Below are 18,656 nucleotides of genomic sequence, written 5' to 3'. Positions count from 1 at the left end.
ATAAATCAAAACACATACTCTTTGGACTTCTGTCTTCTTTGTAGGGAGTTTTAAAAACCCACTTAATAACAGAACTGGCACTTAAAATTTCCTTTCCCATTATATTTATTGTTGGGTGTAGTGCTCTGTGACTCTCAGCAGTTGGGAGGCTGAGGCAGAAGGATCACTATGAGTGTGGAGACAGCCTGGACTAGACAGGAAGCTTCATGCTAGCATGGGCTACTCTATCTCAAAATTCCAAAAACAAATTATTAAATTAAAAATATGGTCGTAAACAGCCTTTCTGCCTCCTAGGTGGTGAACAGGCCACAAGTCAGATGTCAATTTGTCACTCACGGCATCACTGCTGTAATGTATAACAGACCTTATAGTTGATGCCCATTAGCTATATGCTATAAGAAATACCAATAGGAGACTGCTTCAAGTATGAAGAATCCCTGAAGCTAATGGACAAAAGACCTGCGTACTTTAGATGCCACATGTACAGACTTTTATTCTTGCACAAAACAGAAGTCTAGCCTTCCCTTATACATAACAGGAGCAATAAGAGTCAGAAATTCATCCCACTGAAATCTCAGTCCTAAGCTACAGCAGACAGAAGGAAGGGAGGAATCTTTTCAAAGCAGTACCAGCTGCCTGCCTTGGTTCTAAGTTATTTTGTTGTTTCATATGACTGCCAGATTCCAAAATACTCTACACACTAATGAGACCCCTGAATGAACAGCGCACAAAATGAAATCTTCAAAGAATCTTAGTTTCCCGAATGTACTTATTTTATTCACCTGACCGCAAAGAGTATTTTAAGTAAAACAACACAGTTATTTATTCAGAAACTCTCAGCTGGTCCAGTTTACTGTTGAGGACGTTTAAGGGTCATGTCACTGGCATGCAGTAGCAACTTGCCTTCATGCTACAGTGAGGGTAGTCACCAGCCTATTTTGGCAAGTCAAAAAGCAAATGGAAAATAACTAAGCTGGTGGTGCAGTTTTATTTTACATTCCCCAAATCTACAAGTATGTTTCTTGAGGTTATTACAGGAAAAAGGTCTGAACAATTTCCCTGGGACTCTATTAGACCGTACAGCTTGACTAGGAGTATTTTGTGTATGGCATCAAGGGTCAGTGAGCGTCCAAAGGAAGAAAAACAGTTTCATACTATTCTCAAGTTTTTAATACTAGGAAATGGACTTCAACAAAGGTGGACCTGCCTCTCTACATTAAATACCAGTAGTGGGAAGCATTTGTAGGCCACAGAGATAAAAGCTGGCTCAGACTTTTTCTAACACTATAAAAACTTTTAGAAAGATACAATTTAGAAAATGTACAAAGTCAGAATTTGGCCTCCATTCAAAAGGAGCTTAAACTTCCAGCATTCCTTGAAATAAATAGCACTTGGTTTTGAGCCACTTGGAACAGAGCTTTGGGAAATTTGGTAACAAGGTATTTTCCAAGTGGTACTCAATAATTTATCAATCTAGAAAACTACACTGGACCAAATTCCTCATTCTCAGACACATATAAAGCCATAATTTACAAATCCCTGGATGATTTTCATGTTTCTGTACAGAAAATAAGCAGGATGGACATCAATACTAACTACAACACCGGTGTGTGGACAATATACCATAAGGCTCTAACTTCTGAATTAAAACATTTTAGGGACCTACAAAGAGAATGAGGCTTTCACATATATTCTAAAAAGGACTGTTGATTGTGCTGAACGGCAAGTGAAAAGACACAGTGACCACAGACACTGTACATGTTGACTATTTAAATGTTCTCAACTAAACAGAAAACATTCAAGATTGTTGTCTACTTATTACCCATAAAAGGATTTTTTAACACAAAGTTCAAAATTACTGAAAAATACAGTTTATATACAATTCACTATAATTATATTCATGATATGATAGAAATTTACCTTTGGATGCCATAAAAATGTCGGCTAAGATTTTCTGCAAAGACAATATCTGAATTTTGAATTGTGGGTTCCATTGATGGTCCAGAGCACTGAAAAGAAAGGCAACCTTCTGAACTCAAATCTCTTTTAAATTTGCAGATACCATTTGGGCAGGCTTAGTAGAAGAAAAATGGATAAATGATCTTCTTAAAACAGACCACATTTTAATCGTTTGACATTACTTTATAAGACATACACAAAATAACAGTATCTCTGCTTCTAATTTTTGCCCACCCTATAGTCCTGAACTCCATGAGGAGCACGGAGCCCTGTCTCAGTTTCCCAGCTATGTAAGTCTCCACTGTCAAGAGAATACTCAGCATAATGTTAATGCTTGATACATATTTGTTGCATGAATGATAGACTTCCTTGGTTTTCTCAAACATCTCTAGGGCCCATTGTGAAAAATTTTAAAGCAACTTTACATTGTTCACTCTCTGAGAACTGACATCCTTCTTCCTCTCCCAGGCAAATGCTTACTTAGTATGATGGGGCTGCATCTTATATTCTCTACTGAAAAACACCAACACAATGAGATGTACTTTAAAGACATTAGCATCTCTGTATCTGAAAAGAACAATCTTGATTTATGCCTAACACTGGAGTAACAATTGCCACTTAAAATATAAACAACAGTCTCTATCAATTATCTCTTTTACTCAAAAAAGACAAAATCATAAACATTTAAATAAAATAATAAATAATAATGAAGTTTGCTTCTAAAAGTACTAGTGTCATTGTCAAGACTTAAGGGGCCAGGCAGTGGTGGCGCACGCCTTTAATCCCAGCACTTGGAAGGTAGAGGCAGGCAGATTTCTGAGTTCAAGGCCAGGCTGGTCTACAGAGTGAGTTCCAGAACAGCCAGGGCTACACAGAGAAACCCTGCCTCAGAAAAAAAAAAAAAAAAAAAAAAGAAAGAAAGAAAAAAAAGATTTAAGGGGAAAGAGTATTAGGTATGTAAAAACAACAGCCCAAAAAAACTATTGGCTGTCTGGTCAGCCAAATATTGTTTCACTTCCATAACAAATATTTGAACATTTTGAGTTTTCAGATTTGTGATGTGATTTCAGATTTCCTTTTGGGGGAAAGCCAACCAATGTTTACTACTGATCTTATTAGAGTAATTATTAGCTTTAATAACAATTATAAGTAATTTTAAACTCATTCTTTGTCTTGAATCTACTAACTATAGGACTTGGAATGAGTTAGCTTTCTGAGCCTGGGAGTTTCCTCTTGAGTAGAATGAATTCCTTACACAAGGGCAACAGACAATGTAACGTAAGAAGTTGACAGCATCGACTATTTCCTAGAAAGCACAACACCACTCAGATGATAACTATTTATATTCAGGTTATCAAGAAGATTGTTTGTGCCCTGCTGAACACAGAACATAAAAATAAGGATTCAATGGTTTTTACATTTTACTCCGGTGCAGGTGCAAACATGCTCTTTTGCTTGTTTGTTTGGCTATATTACTTCTTATCATTACTCTGTGTGTGTGTGTGTGTGTTTGTGTGTATGTGTTCTTGCCACAGACTGCCTGCAGAGTCAAAGGACAACTTGTGAGAAATAGTTCTTTATCTACCATGTGGTGGCATCAGACTTGGTGGCAAGCACATTACTAGCTGGGCTCTCACTGGCCCTGGTTTTTGTTTTGTTTTGTTTTTCTTCTTCTTCTTTTTATAATTAGGTATTTTCTTCATTTACATTTCCAATGCTATCCCAAAAGTCCCCCATACCCTATCCCCCACCCCCTACCCACCCACTCCCACTTCTTGGCCCTGGTGTTGCCCTGTACTGAGGCATATAAAGTTTGCAAGACCAATGGGCCTCTTTCCAATGATGGCCAACTAGGCCATCTTCTGATTCATATGCAGCTAGAGACACGAGCTCCAGGGGGGGTTATTGGTTAGTTCATATTGATGTTCCACGTATAGGATTGCAGATCCCTTCAGCTCCTTGGGTACTTTCTTTAGCTCCTCCATTGGGCCCTGTGATCCATCCAATAGCTGACTGTGAGCATCCACTTCTGTGTTTGCTAGGCCCCAGCATAGTCTCTCAAGAGACAGCTATACCTGGGTCCTTTCAGCAAAATCTTGCTAGTGTATGCAATGGTGTCAGCGTTTGGGGGTTGATTATGGGATGGATCCCCGGGTATGGCAGTCTCTAGATTTGAGACAAGGTTTGTTTTGATTTGTGGCTGAGGATGGATGGGTATCAGATATTTGTGACAGAGTCTTATTATGCATGCCAAGGTGGACTTGAACTCAGTATGGAGCCTAGCCCTACCTTGAATTCACAATCTACTGCCTCAGTGTCTGGACTACAGGTGTGTGTCACTACACCCACATCTAAACACACCTTTTATCTCAATATTTAGAAAGATTTTATGTTTTAGTTTTCATGAAATGACTTCAAGCAATTTTTAAAAAAGTTTCCTTCCATTAAAAATGTTTTATTTAAAAATGAAAATCCTAAATGTAGAAACTTACCATTACAACACCACCAACATATTCAAAAGCACAATGAGCTATACAGCCATACTGAATGGTATAGCCAGCAAGTCGAAAAGCCTTTCCCAGAACACCACGAAGCATACTTTGATGTCAACTCTGCCACCACCAGCCTGATAGTGAATTTCAAAGAGTTTTTGATTAGCATTTCTTAAAACAATTCAGAAAGAAACCTACTGTTAAATATCTCATTAGACATACAATGAACTAACTGTAATCAGTGTAGTTGACACAAATCAGTCTATTTCACTTGTTACTGATCATATAAGTGACGGAGTTCATGCCTTAAGATAACCAACATCTCATAAAACCACCCCATAACCTCATTTCTAAGGAAAAGGAAAAGGTCCTGGTAAGGATAGCCATACCAAAACAGTTCACTCAATCCTTAAAATCTTTAAACACAACCTCTAAAATCATATAGAAAGCCACTACTAAACTTGAATGAATCTGCCCTCCCCCTCCCACTGTGACACACTCACACACACACACACTCACACATACAGAGAGACAGAGAAGAGAGACAGTACCATTATTCTTCTATTATATGTCTCTCTCCTCCTTATTTAACAGCTGGGCTTAAGTCTATGTTTAAAATTATTAATAAAAGCCAGGCCATCCTGGTGCACACCTTTGGAGCTATAAGTTCGAGGCCAGCCTGGCCTATACAGTGAGTCCCAGGACACAGAGCAAGCCTGTCTCAGAATAAATAAATAAATAAAATCTTAATAACATCTGACTTTGCTTCTTATCCATGTATGCTGAAATCCTTTTCCGTAACACACAAATCCCAGCTTCGCCTGGGGGAGGTTTCAGAGTCCCAGCTGTAACACGCAGTACCACAGTGCAGGGTCTCCTACTATTGCTGGCAGCTACTGACTACTAATTTAATTAACCCACAAGTACTATGAAATACTATATACAAATACTATCTATTTTAGTGTGTGTATAGGTACGTGTGTGTACACATACACACTCTCATACACACACTTGCATGTCAGTGTGGGCAGATGCATGCTGTGACAGATATGAGGAAGTCAGGAAACAATTTTCAGGAGTAAGTTTTCTCCTTCCACCTTGGGTTCTGGGTTTCAAACTCATGTCATCTGGCTTTTGTGGTTCAACAAGCCCTTTTATCTGCTGAGCCATCAATACTATAGATTTTTAAAGCTATTCCAATTTTAATTTAATTAAATTGAAACATTTCCCAGTATCTACTCCCTCCCTCTGAATGACTCCTTACAACTGTTTCCAAAACTGTTTCCTTCCCAGAACTCAAGTCCTTGACCAGCACAGTCCCTACCAGCCCTGATGAGGTTCAGGATGGTCAGCCATATCTGTGTGTCTTCCTAAGTCCTGACTCAGAAAAGCAGGTGCCTTTTTCTTTTTTCTTGACTCTTCTTTCTGATGCTGGCCAGAGCCTAAGGGTGCCTCTTCTGGTACTTTCTGATGTCCTTTCTCAAAACCTCCTCTCCTTGTCATGTGGCTGCTTGTCCAACCTCCATGCCAGCTCAATTGAAATGGTTCGGCTTTTCCAGTGCCTCCATTCTCATCTTAAAGCAGCTGCTGAGATTACAGGCACCTTTGGTTTTTTTCTTTTAAATTCTAATAAGATTTCCCTCTTTTAATAAACTTTAGCTTTGGTTTACTTCCAAACATTTCCTGACTTTTTTTCTCTAATAGGTGGAAAAAATGAACCACCACTACTGATCTCCTAGATGGTATCACAGCTTCATAAAGAGAATCTTACACTCAAGACCCTATGTTATTTACTCTTCATTTGGCAGTTCATATCTACTCTTCATAATATTTCATATGATAAACTCAGCATGTCTGTCAAACATTTGATATGATCAAACTTGAGGAGGAATTTGGGGGAACCTGACTTACATACAATAAGTCAGAAGTAAGGGAGGCCTTGTGAGGAACTAGCATTTGAAATGGCAGAGGCATAGAGGACTAAGTCTTTGACTTGTGGAATAGGAAGCTACTAGCTCTAGGTAGTATCAAAATTGAGAGGAATTAAAGGATGGCGAGGTGGTATCATATATCCATGAACAGAAGCATTGTGTAGAGAGGGGAAAAGAATATATTTTCCTCAGAATATCCATAATCTACTGATGACCTTGCCTCCATTTTGAAGGCAGGAGCCATTATGCTGTATTATTAATAATAAATTTCCATTTTATTCAATTTATTTAAATTTCCAAGAGCTGAGTAGCTGTTCTTAAGTCTGTTTCATGGAGCCTGACCTGCCCCAACTCATGACCTTGACTTGGTTTTGAGAATACCCTACCCCTCCTGCCTAATCACCTGGCCACCATATGGTATTTTTGGAGATTTCTCTGTATTTCCATATTGTTCCACTGTACTCTGTAAACCTTCTTTGCAACTATCCTGATTTTACTCCATAGAAGGGGCCCCAACTCAGAGATGTTCTCTTTAACCCCACTTAAGATCTTGGCCAGATCTTGGGTGCACCCCAATAAAAACTAAACTTTCTTCAAATTTGTTCAATAAGACATGAGGTGAACAAAAACAACAATGAACACAGACATGCCAAAGTTGATACTCACAAGTATCAAAATACAAAAGAATTACAGGCTACTAAGGAATGCTGAGAGTGGCAGACATAGTTGTCCACAGGGAAGAGCATATCAGTCAGTTAACCAATATCAAATGGTTAGCTCTGAAAGCATATATACAAGTCTGTTTTATACATTATACAGACCGAGCAGATTATATTAAAATATATTTGTATGTATATATATGTATATACACATATGCATGTAATTATAATTAATGAAAGCAGAGGCCATGAATTTGAAAGGGAATAAAGATGGGTATATGGGAGGTTTTGGAGGAAGGAAAGGGAGCGAGAAATGATAATATGATCCCCCAAAAGAAAAAAAATTCCCCTCCCCCTCAAAGTTCCTATAATTGCATGCAAACAGAACAGGCTGCTTGAGGGAACCTTTCCTGAGCCTTAACCATCCACATTTGACATAGAATAATCCAAATCTTGCTCCATTAGAGTTTTGGTATCCAATAAAAGGTCCTTTAAATGATTCACTAATGTCAGTGGAGGTTCTCACCTTGGTGTAGGATGATTGCTGCTGTCTGTTAAGTCTCAAACACTGGGACAAATAGCAGAGGTGCCTATTTAACATATCAAAGTGGGCCTGGGTGACAGGTTCTCCAAGCAACCTTCTATCCACCTGTTATAGGGTATGGCTGACATACCCCACTCTCTATCTCAAACTTTCCAGCTCAAGGGTGGCTACTCTTCCTCTAGAGGCTCTTCCCTATATAATCAAGCCATTTTGGTAAATGCTTACCTAACCTGCTCCCCCTGCCCTTTTTTTAACCTTCTGTACGCTTGACTGCTGCACCCACCTGGTTCCTTTCTCTCCCATCTCCCTTGTCCTCCCTACTCTCTTCACACAGCTCAGTGTCATGACCACTCTGGACTCTCCCAAATGTTTCTGCCTCTGGCTATGTCGTCCCTTTCACCTAAAATAAACTTTCTCCTTCACTATACCAAAGCAGTCATGACCTTCCTGTTTGTTTGTTTTTTTTTCATTTGACTGCTGCTGCCCAAGGGTATAGTCTCTATTTAAGGATAAATGCTTTCATGTGAAGGAAGGCCTATATCAGGAGACCTGGCCCAGCTACTGCTAGACTCCAAAGCAAGTGCAGGTTTAAAATAAGGACTCATCTCTGTGCTTTTAGCTTTTAGGTGGTAAATTAGATAATATTAACTACTTCTGGAGTATTTAATATGCTTTAATGTACCAAACTAAAAGAAAAGTCAATGCTTTTTGGAAAGAGCAATTTCTGAGTGCCTATTATAATATCACATCAATAAAAATAGACCAGAGCCAGACATGGTGTTGTATTCTTTTAATTCTATCACTTAAAAAGTAGAAGCAGGAAGATCTCTGTGAGTTGAGGCCAGCCTGGTCTACATAGTGAGTTCTAGAACAGCCAGAACTGTATAGAGATACTGTCTCAAAGAGAAAGACACTAGGGGTGGGGGTGGGGGTGGGGGGGAGAGACAAAGAAAGAAGAAAAACATTTAGCAAGGCAAGGTAGCACACTCAGGAAGCAAAAACAAAGAGATTACTGAGAGTTCAAGGCCAGTCTGACCTACATAGTGCTTCCAGGCTAGCTAGAGGTCCTTACATACAGGCCTAAGAAAGAAAGGAGGCTAGAGAGGGACAGAGGGAGGTAAGAGAGGAGGAAGGGGTGGGGGGCAGAGAAGGGAAGGAAGCAGAAAAGGAAAAAAGAGACCAAGCAAACACTATCCTGAACAAAAGATCAAAGTGAACATTGTAAACAGAAAAAACTGATCCTACTATTCAGTCTCCATCATGAGGGATGCTGCCGCTATCTAAACGATGCTTTTTCCAAAATATACCTAGTTTAGATTCAAGATATTAGACATATCTACACAGTCCACATATCCAAGACAACAAGCTTGAAGATTCAAAAAAAAAAAAAAAAAAACCCAAACCCCATACATTTAATGAAAGGGGAGAAAAACAGCGTCGAGCTCCTCAGTGTGCCCTATCTGCAGCATTCCTGAGACCACAGCCCTTGGAAACTGAGGGAGAAGAACTGGACTGAATTTGAAGCCTAACTGGACACATGACAAAGACCAAGACATCCTGGGCTACAGAACAAGATGCTTTGTCAAAAGATAAAAGGGAAAAAAATGAATAAAAGAAAAACAAAACAGAAAATAGGTAGAATACTATTGTAAAGTGCACAGCACTCAAGTACAATGTAAAAGCCTTAATTTTAGCCAAGAAAGAGAAGCTCAATCTATAAAGAACATTATCAGAACTCCTCGGGAAGTGATACTGTGAACAAAAATATGGTTTTGTGTAACCCAGGCTACCTTCAAACTCATTAAGCAGTCAGGAATGACCTTGAACCTAATTCTGCCTCCTTCTCCCAAGACCTAGGATTATAAGTATGTGCTACCAAGTCTGTATAATATTAATTTTTTTCTCTTTTTTCCTTTTGTTGGAGAGGGAGTGTTGAAACAGTCTTAATCTACAGTCCAGGATTTTCTTCAACTAAAGCTGATCGTCCTGTCTCAGCCCTCCAAGTCCTTTGATTACTGCTACGTATCAAACTCAGCCAAACATCAAATTCCTTAACATCATGCTAGACAGAACACTGTTTATAGTAGGCTAGCACTGATTATTTAGGATAACTCTCACATTTGCCATATCTTTTCATATAGTTTACTTCTATTGCTGATTATGTATATAAATAAATAAACAGATATAAAAAGTTCCTAAAAACCTATGTGAATGTGTGTGTTTTTGTGTGTGTGTGTGTGTGTGTGTGGTGTGTACTACCTAGTTTGATGTCAACTTGACAGAAGCTAGTGTCATCAGAAGGGGAAACCTTAATTGAGAAAATGCCTCAGGCTGTAGGACATTTTCTTAACTAGTGATTGATGGGGGAGGGGCCCGCCCAATGTGTGTGGTGCCTTCCCTGAGTCTTCAACTCATAATTCACTTGCCTCAGCCTCCTAATTGTTGAGATTATGTATGTGAACCTTTTTAGACAAACTCTTTGTGCAACAAAGAGTGTCTTCATGTCTTAATTCATTCAACAAATTTTAATCACACTACTCTGTGTTCCAAGCCTAACAAACTTACGTTCATTCAGCAGTGTACAATGGTGAACAATCTTCAGGAAGCTTATAGTTTACTGGAGCAGATAGCATACACACAAAGAACACAAAAGAATAAATATATTAAATGAGTTCTTTAATGAAAAACTATGATAAAATAACTGGAAACAATAAGTCAACTGTCTATGATGTATCAGGAATGAGTTCTCTAAGAGAAATGCCATCAATATTAGGGTCTAAGAGAAAAGAAAATATAGGAAAATTATAAGCAGACAACAGCAAGCATGTGATCAAACTGAAAAGAAACTGATCAATGAAAAATGAAAACGATACTCAAGTGACAGGTCAATCAAAGTCTCACAGAAATTGGGATTTTTATCCCAAGAGTAATAGGAACCCACTGACCAATTTTAAGCAGAATAATACGACTGTTCTGACAATTTTTAAGACTGTTCTGCTGTTATGTAGAGAAGGACTGCAGCGAGGATGAGAGCAGAAATGTGCACGGGGCAGTGGGCAGGCAAAATGCATTAGCACATGTAATTAATGGTAACAATGGAGATGAACCAAAACTGGGAGATTTGAGAAAATCTGAAGGGAAAATAAATGGAAAAGAACAAGAAAGAATCATGGATGGCTCAAATTCTAGGTCTATGAGATAAGTGGATGTCTATCTATACAGGTTACACATATCCTCATTTGGGACAGAAAAATCCAAGCACCATGGTAGCCATGTTAAATTTTATATATTTGTAAAATATATAAAATGATGTTTATGAGACTTAAAAATCTAAAGAAGGTTTTAGAAAAGAAAGAATTGGAAATATGATTCAGTTTTCAATGAGGATTATATTCTTCACTAAACAACAGAAAACTAAAATAATAACTTAAAGGTCTGTTTTCTATTAACAGTAGCAGTTATAGCCAGTTTAGAGGCAGAAATAACCAAGAACAAAGAAATAATGAGACTTAACTCTCTGTCAACCTAGATTTTTTTTACTGTTTTTCGTTGGTTTGTTTGTTTCCAGGAATAGATGCTTTCATTCTACCTGCATTTAAGTGGCCAAAAACATATTAAAAAGTCTAAGAGGTGCTCCAAGAATCATATTTGTAGCATAACTGAACCTTTAAAATTCATGTAAAATATCACTTTAAAAGAAGAAAAAATAAAGAATACTAAAAATGTTTAAGAAGTATATAGATAAGCCGGGCAGTGGTGGTGCACACCTTTAATCCCAGCACTTGAGAGCTAGAGGTAGGTGGATTTCTGAGTTCGAGGCCAGCCTGGTCTACAAAGTGAGTTCCAGGACAGCCAGGGCTACACAGAGAAACCCTGTCTCAAAAAACCAAAAAAAAAAAAAAAAAAAACCAAAACAAAACAAAACAAAAAAAACTATATAGACATGGACATGGAGATAATATATACATTTACTCCGAAAAAAAAGTTTAGCTATGGCAAATATAAACCCTAGTGCCAGGAATGGGCAACTTCTCAGCAGTTGCTGGCCAATTGGGTCCCACAGGCCACCAAACATTACAGGATATTGCTATTGAAATAATCTCCAGTTGAAAGTAAGACAGTATGACCTTATTGCTGAAGATGCAATCACATATATCATCAAGTATGGAAAAATCAAGTGTTTGCAGTCCTGAACCATCCTTATTGGCTAGATGTCACAATGCTAAAAGATGCTATGTAGGCTATCAGAGGACAGCAATCATCAATCTTACACAACTGTGACCCCTGAGCAAGAGTAATTCACAATAGTGATATAAATGTTATAGGAGTAACTAACCATTTCTTGGTTAGCTTTAAGGCCACCTTCCCCTGGCACCGTTATCATGTCAAGTACCTGTGCCTAGATTGGACACAGGCCCTAAAGGAGAGCCTGGTACTATTATTCTACTAAATAGAGAAAGTATTAAAATGACTCCTAATGACTTAGTATTATATCCATACATTAATGCATCTCTTAACTCTCATCAGACACATTTCTTGTAGACAATACTGTGACACAGAGATGGAAAGCTGGTCAGTGTGCAAAAAACAAGAGACTGCAGAGTGGTTGGCCCTACACAAGAGATACATATCACACCCTCTCCCCCAAAGCTCAGTCATCATCATAGAAGAGGGGGTGGAAAGATTTTAAGATCCAGAGTGGCAGATGATTACATGAAACCAGACACACCAGGAATGAAATACACATGAACTCACAGAGATTATAACAGCATGTATGAGACCTGAGCAAGTTCAAGGCAGACAAATCCAAGAATGGAAGTGGGACACAGGCACAAAGACTAATATCCCCTGGCTGAAAAGCTATAATATTTGATAGCTGAGAAAAAGAAAGGAATTTTGTTTAAGGTAGGCAAGAATGAGTTTGGGTTTTTGGTTGGTTGATTTGGGGTTTTTGTTGTTGTTGTTGTTGTTTTAAAATCCCAGGGATTGATAACTTGTTTTGGGTAGAATTAAAATGGAGAGTTAATAGATTTTAGCATCATCCTTGGCCTCTAGCTATCAACAGTCCTTTCATTCCAATCTGTGGTAAGTCAAAATGTTTCCTAACATTTCTTCATGCCCCCTAAGATACTGAACTATCATAGTTGAGAACAGCTACAGTGAGGGGAAAAAAGGACGAGTTTATGGGCAAGCAGAGTTTTATTACAAACTTGGAAAGTGTGGTGGTTTGAATGAGAAAGGAGCATAGGGCATATATTTGAATGCTTGGTCCCTATTTAGTGGAACTGATTGGGAAGGATTAGGAGATAGCGCATTGGTGGCGAAAGAGTGTTACTGGAGGTGTGGAGGTGTGTGTGTGGGGGGTGCTTTGAGGTTTCAAAAGCTATTTAGTTACTTATTTTCTGTCTGTCTCTGTCTCTCTGTCTCTGTCTCTCTTTCTCTGCCGCATGCTTATAGATCAAGATATAAGCTCTCACCTACTGTTCTACTCCAATGACTGCCTGCCTATTGCCATGTTCCTTGCCATTATGGTCAAGGGCTCACCTTATGGAATAATGAACCCCCCAAAATGTTTTCTTTCTTAAGTTACCTTGATCACAGCAATAGAAAAGTAACTAAAACAAGAGTTAGTAAAATACTCTGAAGAGACACAGAGAGGGGGGATCATAAGACCAGTGGTGAGAGAAAGAAAAAGTGGTAAGACAGAAAGATAATTATTGAACAAGTCAAGCAGAAGAACTTCTCTGCCAGTTGTGACAGTAGCTACAAAAGGCTAATTTCTCACTAAAAACAAAGCAACTACAGAAACTGAATATGTTATACAGAATATTTCTTTAAAAGTATGAGGTATGAATACAGAGGACCCGAGAGGGGATCATCCTAGACTGTACAAATGAAGAAGGGGACTAAGCGCAATCACAGCATTTGTTGTTCTGCTTCCTAACTGTGAATGTCATGTTACCAGCTAATTTCAGCTCCTGTCTTCATGACTTTCCTACTATGATATACAGTGCCCTGAGCTGTGAACCACAACAAACCCTTTCACCCTTAAGTTGTTTTTGTCATAGTATCTTATCACAGCAACAGAGAAAGGAGCAGGGGAAAGAGGAAGAGGGACATTAAATAATCCAGTGAAAACATACACTGTTTTTATCAACTCATTAGATTGTCATTTCTTGGCAATTATCAACAATGTTTCCATAAACTTTAATGTTTAATGTGCCTGTTCTGTGCAGAAACATTTCTTTTTTCAGTTCTTTCTAGTGAAACTGTGGCTACATAGTAATGCTTTGCTTCTCAAAACACCTGCAACCTTTTAGTTAGTTAGTGTTTTTTTTTACTTTTATTTTTTAGGGGAAATATATGTATATTTCAGTTTCTCTACACATTTAACAATACCTCATAATATCCATGCTTTTCTTATTGTCACCTTAATAAACACGAATTGATATCTCAACTGTGACAATGATTTTCACTTAGTTAATAAATAACATTAAGTATATTTTTCCTATGCATATTGCCCATTTGTCTATCTTTGAAAAAAATTGGTTTTTAAACCATTTATCCACTTTTATAATTTTAACTTTAAATGTAGTTGAATCAAAGAGTTTAAGCATGTTATGAAATACTCTCACAATCCAAATATTTGTAAAGCTGAGGCAGGATGATCCTGAATTCAAGGCCAGGATGAGAAACAGTGAGACACAGTGAGACTCTGCTTCAAAATAAAACTCAATATAAATTATTATATAAATTTACTAAGAAGATTAGATTCAGGCTAAGAAAAGATGAAATGAACTAGTATGTAGATTGGGAACTAAAATATGAAAACAGGTAGACAATGAAGGAAACAAGAAGTACCAGAAATCTAAAGGAAAGAAGACGGTAGAGCACAGGCTGGTTTGAGGCCCTGTGTCCACTTCTACCCTTGGGATAGCCAGACCCATTTCACACCACCAGGTTGGACTGGAGGGAGCCAGGCATGTGGGTAGAGGCAGGATCTTGTTTGGTGTTGAGTGCACTGGCGAAGAACACACACACACACACACACACACACACACACACACACACACACACACACACAATGGAACAGCTTCTGAGAACTGGTTCCATTTATTGGAGGAACAAAGGCTATTTAAACCTTTGGGGAGTGTACATTATTGGCTAAGGCCAGGGTGCTAGGGATGCTTCATTTGCATGAACAGGAATTCCAGGTGGTGTTGGAAGTTACTTTATAAGGGGAATGGAAATTTAACCTGGTTACCAGCTATAAAACCCCCTCTGGGGAGACAAGGATCAGGGGCACAGGGCTATATATGCAGGTACATGCAGGCCTGGGGGGATGGGACAGCAATCCTACTCCTGCCAATCTCAGGACGAGATTTCTGGGGTTTGGAGACCCTTCAACCCCACTGTTGCTCCAGGCCTATTCCCATGACTCCCTGGGTCTACAATGGTGAATTTTATCAACTTGGCACAATATAGAATCACTTACAATTCTCAATGAAGGACTGTCTAGACTAGGCTGGCCTGTGGAAATGTCTGTGGAAGGTTGTGTTGATTATATTGAAGTGGGAAAATATGCCCATTGTAAATGCCACCATTCGCTCATCTCAGACCCAGACCATGAGTGTAGTAGAGAAGGGACTCAGATGTTGGCAGCTTTTTAGTCTTGTGGAAAAGTAAGGTAGCAACTGTCTCACATGCTTTTGTTTTCTCAATCATGAGCGGAGATCAAGAATTCCTGACATAAAGTCAACTAGTAAGCTAAGAGTTAGTTAGCTACCGATGTGTTGTTTCTAGCATATGACCACTGTAACAAATTACCATAAATCTAACAGCATAAAACAATACAAATATATAAATGCACAGCCTGCAGGTCACAATTATACAATGAATCTCATTGGTTAAAACCAAGGTGTTAACAAGGCTCGTCTTTGCCAGATGTTTTAGGTAAAAATCCTTGGCTTTTACCAGCATTCATTGGCTCAGAGTTCCTTTCCTTTACCTTCAAAGCTTTGCATTTCTCCATCACTCAATGGTCTCTCCCCATTCTCTTACTTACAAGGACACTTATAACTATATTCATCTCACAGTAATCTACGATGATCAATGTTCTTGCTTTAATCTTATCTTCAAATTCCTTTTACCATGAACAATAAAGTGTTCTCAGGTTCAGGGATTAGGAGATAGGTCTTTGGAAGGCCATTATTCTACTTATCTCATCAGGATACTAACACATGAATATAGAAATTATCCAAGTGTATCCCCGCAAATCAGAACATGGCATCAACTGGCAACCTTTTGAAATATAAAGTCAAATTATTGGAGGCAATCTCAAGATATATTATCACATACTTTGGGAATGTGGCTCAGTGTTCTATATGAACAAGTTCTCCATGTGACTCTAAAGCAAAGTAACATTTGAAAGGCACTGTTATAAATTCTCAAGGAGGCTAATGGCCACATCTAGCCTCAGAAACCTTGTTCATCTATTCACTACCATAAGCTACATCCTTTACCATATCCTAGCTGTGGTGTGGGTAGAAGTGCGGAGCATGAGCATTCAAAACTGACCCTAGGGTGCTAAGCACCCACCACTGAGGTACAGCCTCAGATACTTTGACGTCTTTGCCTCTGAAGCACATCCTCACTAATTTGTTGAGGCAGGCTGGCCCTGACTCACCTTGTAACCCAGGCAGGACTCAAATCTGCAAATTTCTTGCTTCCACTTCCCAAGTAGCTGAGATTACAGACTTGTGCCTTGAAGGCTGTGCTTCAAAATTCTAATTCTACCTAAGAAACAAAAAATGGTATCTTTTATTCCCTATTATATGTTCTAAAACCTAATGTCATTAAGATAATGAATCAATTCCTTTAAAGAAGAACATACATAGATGCTTTATTAAAATAATTAGTGAGAAAGCTAAGAAAAACAAAGTGTTCATAAATGGTGACTGTCACTTAATATAGCAAGAGATATGCAGAACGATCTTCCCTAGTAATATAGCAAAATTCAAGTAATGTTGGTCAGAAGGAAGAAAGGCTGTGTCTTTCTATGTTAGTCTACATTGCTGATAAGAAGATCTGTAAGTATGCTGGAGCACACAGTTCATCAGTTTCTGTTAAAATATATATGAGGAAAATGCCAGGTATCAGAATAACAGCAAGTCCTTATGTGGTAAGGTCTGCTGTGTGCCAGGCACTCCTGTAATTGCTTTACAGAGGCTAACTTGCCCAATATTCAGGAATCTCATTTTACAGATGAAGAAACCAAGGCACAGAGATTCTGAGAACTACTCACGTAATTCAGAGCACATGGAGGAGCCATTTGGCTTACATTCTCCTCTGATGCTATATATACACCTCTCACTTTTAGTGAAAGAAGTGCTTTGGCAACTATCAGATATATGGGAATAAAGAGTGACATGGAGAAAAGAGAAGTTGGACTTGACAGTAAAACCAACAACAAAAACTGAACAAAGTGAATTGCAGAAGCAAGACACAAGAGATTCCTTTATTTAGGTGTTTGGAAGCACTGGCACTAATTCTACAATCCTAATATAGACCAAAGGGCTGAAATAGACTGAGTAATTCCAGACTTTCCAAAGCTATAAATGGCCCATAAAGGATGAATTAGGTATAGAATTCTTTGAGAAGGCATTTTGTATCAAACACGGGGAACTTTTCAGTGTTAAATACTGAAACTACAGGTTTCTGAGCATTTTAGCAGCCAACTAAAGCAATGATTAATATTGTTTTGTTAGCATTACTGCACTGATATAAGAAGAGGACTTATTGCAAGTTATAAAAATATTAGTCTTGGCCAAAAGCTAGCAGGGTGTGGTGGATCTCAGTCCTGGAGAAGTGGAGGTGAGCAAAGCATGAGACCCAGAAACAACACTATTGCTGTATTTACTTTCATTTGGGCCAGAAAAACAAGTTATTTTGACATATCTGATATGAAGTTACTTTAAAAACCACATTTTCCCATAAAAAGATGAATATGAAGCAACTGTAAGATATATGTCCACTTATGATCCTAACTGGAGGTTGCTTTGACAAGGAACAAAGGCTCATCAAGATACATGAGTGCTGGATAGTACATACTGTGCAATGGCTCAGTCACTCACATTCACACAGCAGCCTCTCCAATAACACAATTCAAACTCCTGGGATAGCAAAATCACCCTTAGGACTGCTCATGAATTGACCAAATCTATAAATGTTAAAATTAACTGTAAGATTTGCCCAATTTACTTCTCATGTTCAAAAACTACAAATTCGGAACACTCTGATTCCACAATCTATGAGGATTTTATTAAGCCTTTTTATTTTATTCCAAGAGGGAAAAAAAAATTCCAGCATCCTTCTCAGGTTTAAGGCAATGAACACTCTTCATTTTGTGTGAAGCATCAAAATAACCTCATACCAACCAATTGGCCCTAGTAATGATTCCCTGCAAGCAAAGAGACAGTTTTAACAAGCCTTAGGAAAAAAGCCCCAAAAAGGTCTTTGGCTGACATTAGAGGCATAGAGGTGTGTTCCACATTTTCAGAAACATAAAATTTAATCTTTCTTATTTTAAAGTGTCAGCTTTGGAGTGATTCTATAAATTTTCCTCATCAGTTAAGACTTATAATGAGATATATAATAGACTACTTCAGTCACTTTCCTCAGTCTCCATGTGGGTCTTCCAACAACTGGAGAGGGGGCTGTCCCCAAAGCTGTAGCCTGATTGTGAAATCCCCAACAGGGCTGCCTTCTCTGGACCCAGTGGGAGATGATGCCCTAATCCTGCAGAGAGTTGAGGCACCAGGGAGGGCCCACCCTCTCTGAGGATAAAAGGAGGATGGGGGAGGGACATTGTGTGTGTGGTGGTGGTAGGGGCGGGAACAGGGGCAGCAGGGGCAGTGTTTGGAATGCTGCTCTGTTAAATCTAACATCCCTTTAAATATACCTTTCATTTCTTGTACTTTATATTCCATTATTTTATATCACAAAATACCTCAGCTCTTACTTACATCATTGTGTCATCAATGCTGCAAATTAAATTAGCATCTACCTTTTC

General features: G+C 38.6%; 1 protein-coding gene across 3 annotated transcripts in view; it reads right to left on the bottom strand.

Annotated features, from left to right (window-relative positions):
• The window catches only part of Immp1l (inner mitochondrial membrane peptidase subunit 1), a 56,909-nt gene that overhangs the window by 22,513 nt on the left and 15,740 nt on the right, over nucleotides 1-18,656 (bottom strand). For 2 of the 3 annotated variants that reach the window (XM_021154310.2, XM_029471328.1), the window contains exons 3-4: nucleotides 4,452-4,585; nucleotides 1,921-2,009 (exon numbers count right to left, since the gene is read on the bottom strand). In XM_021154310.2, the coding sequence (XP_021009969.1) occupies nucleotides 1,921-2,009; nucleotides 4,452-4,556 (194 nt within the window). In that variant the 5' untranslated portion in view covers nucleotides 4,557-4,585. Of the gene's footprint in view, nucleotides 1-1,920; nucleotides 2,010-4,451; nucleotides 4,586-16,271; nucleotides 16,382-18,656 lie in introns of all 3 variants that reach the window. The other variant, XM_021154315.2, reaches the window with a different exon arrangement.

Source organism: Mus caroli, chromosome 2 (assembly GCF_900094665.2).
Source record: "Mus caroli chromosome 2, CAROLI_EIJ_v1.1, whole genome shotgun sequence".
NCBI classification, from domain to species: Eukaryota; Metazoa; Chordata; class Mammalia; order Rodentia; family Muridae; genus Mus; species Mus caroli.
Note: the sequence above shows the minus strand (reverse complement) of the source record. Positions and strands in the feature narration are given on the sequence as shown.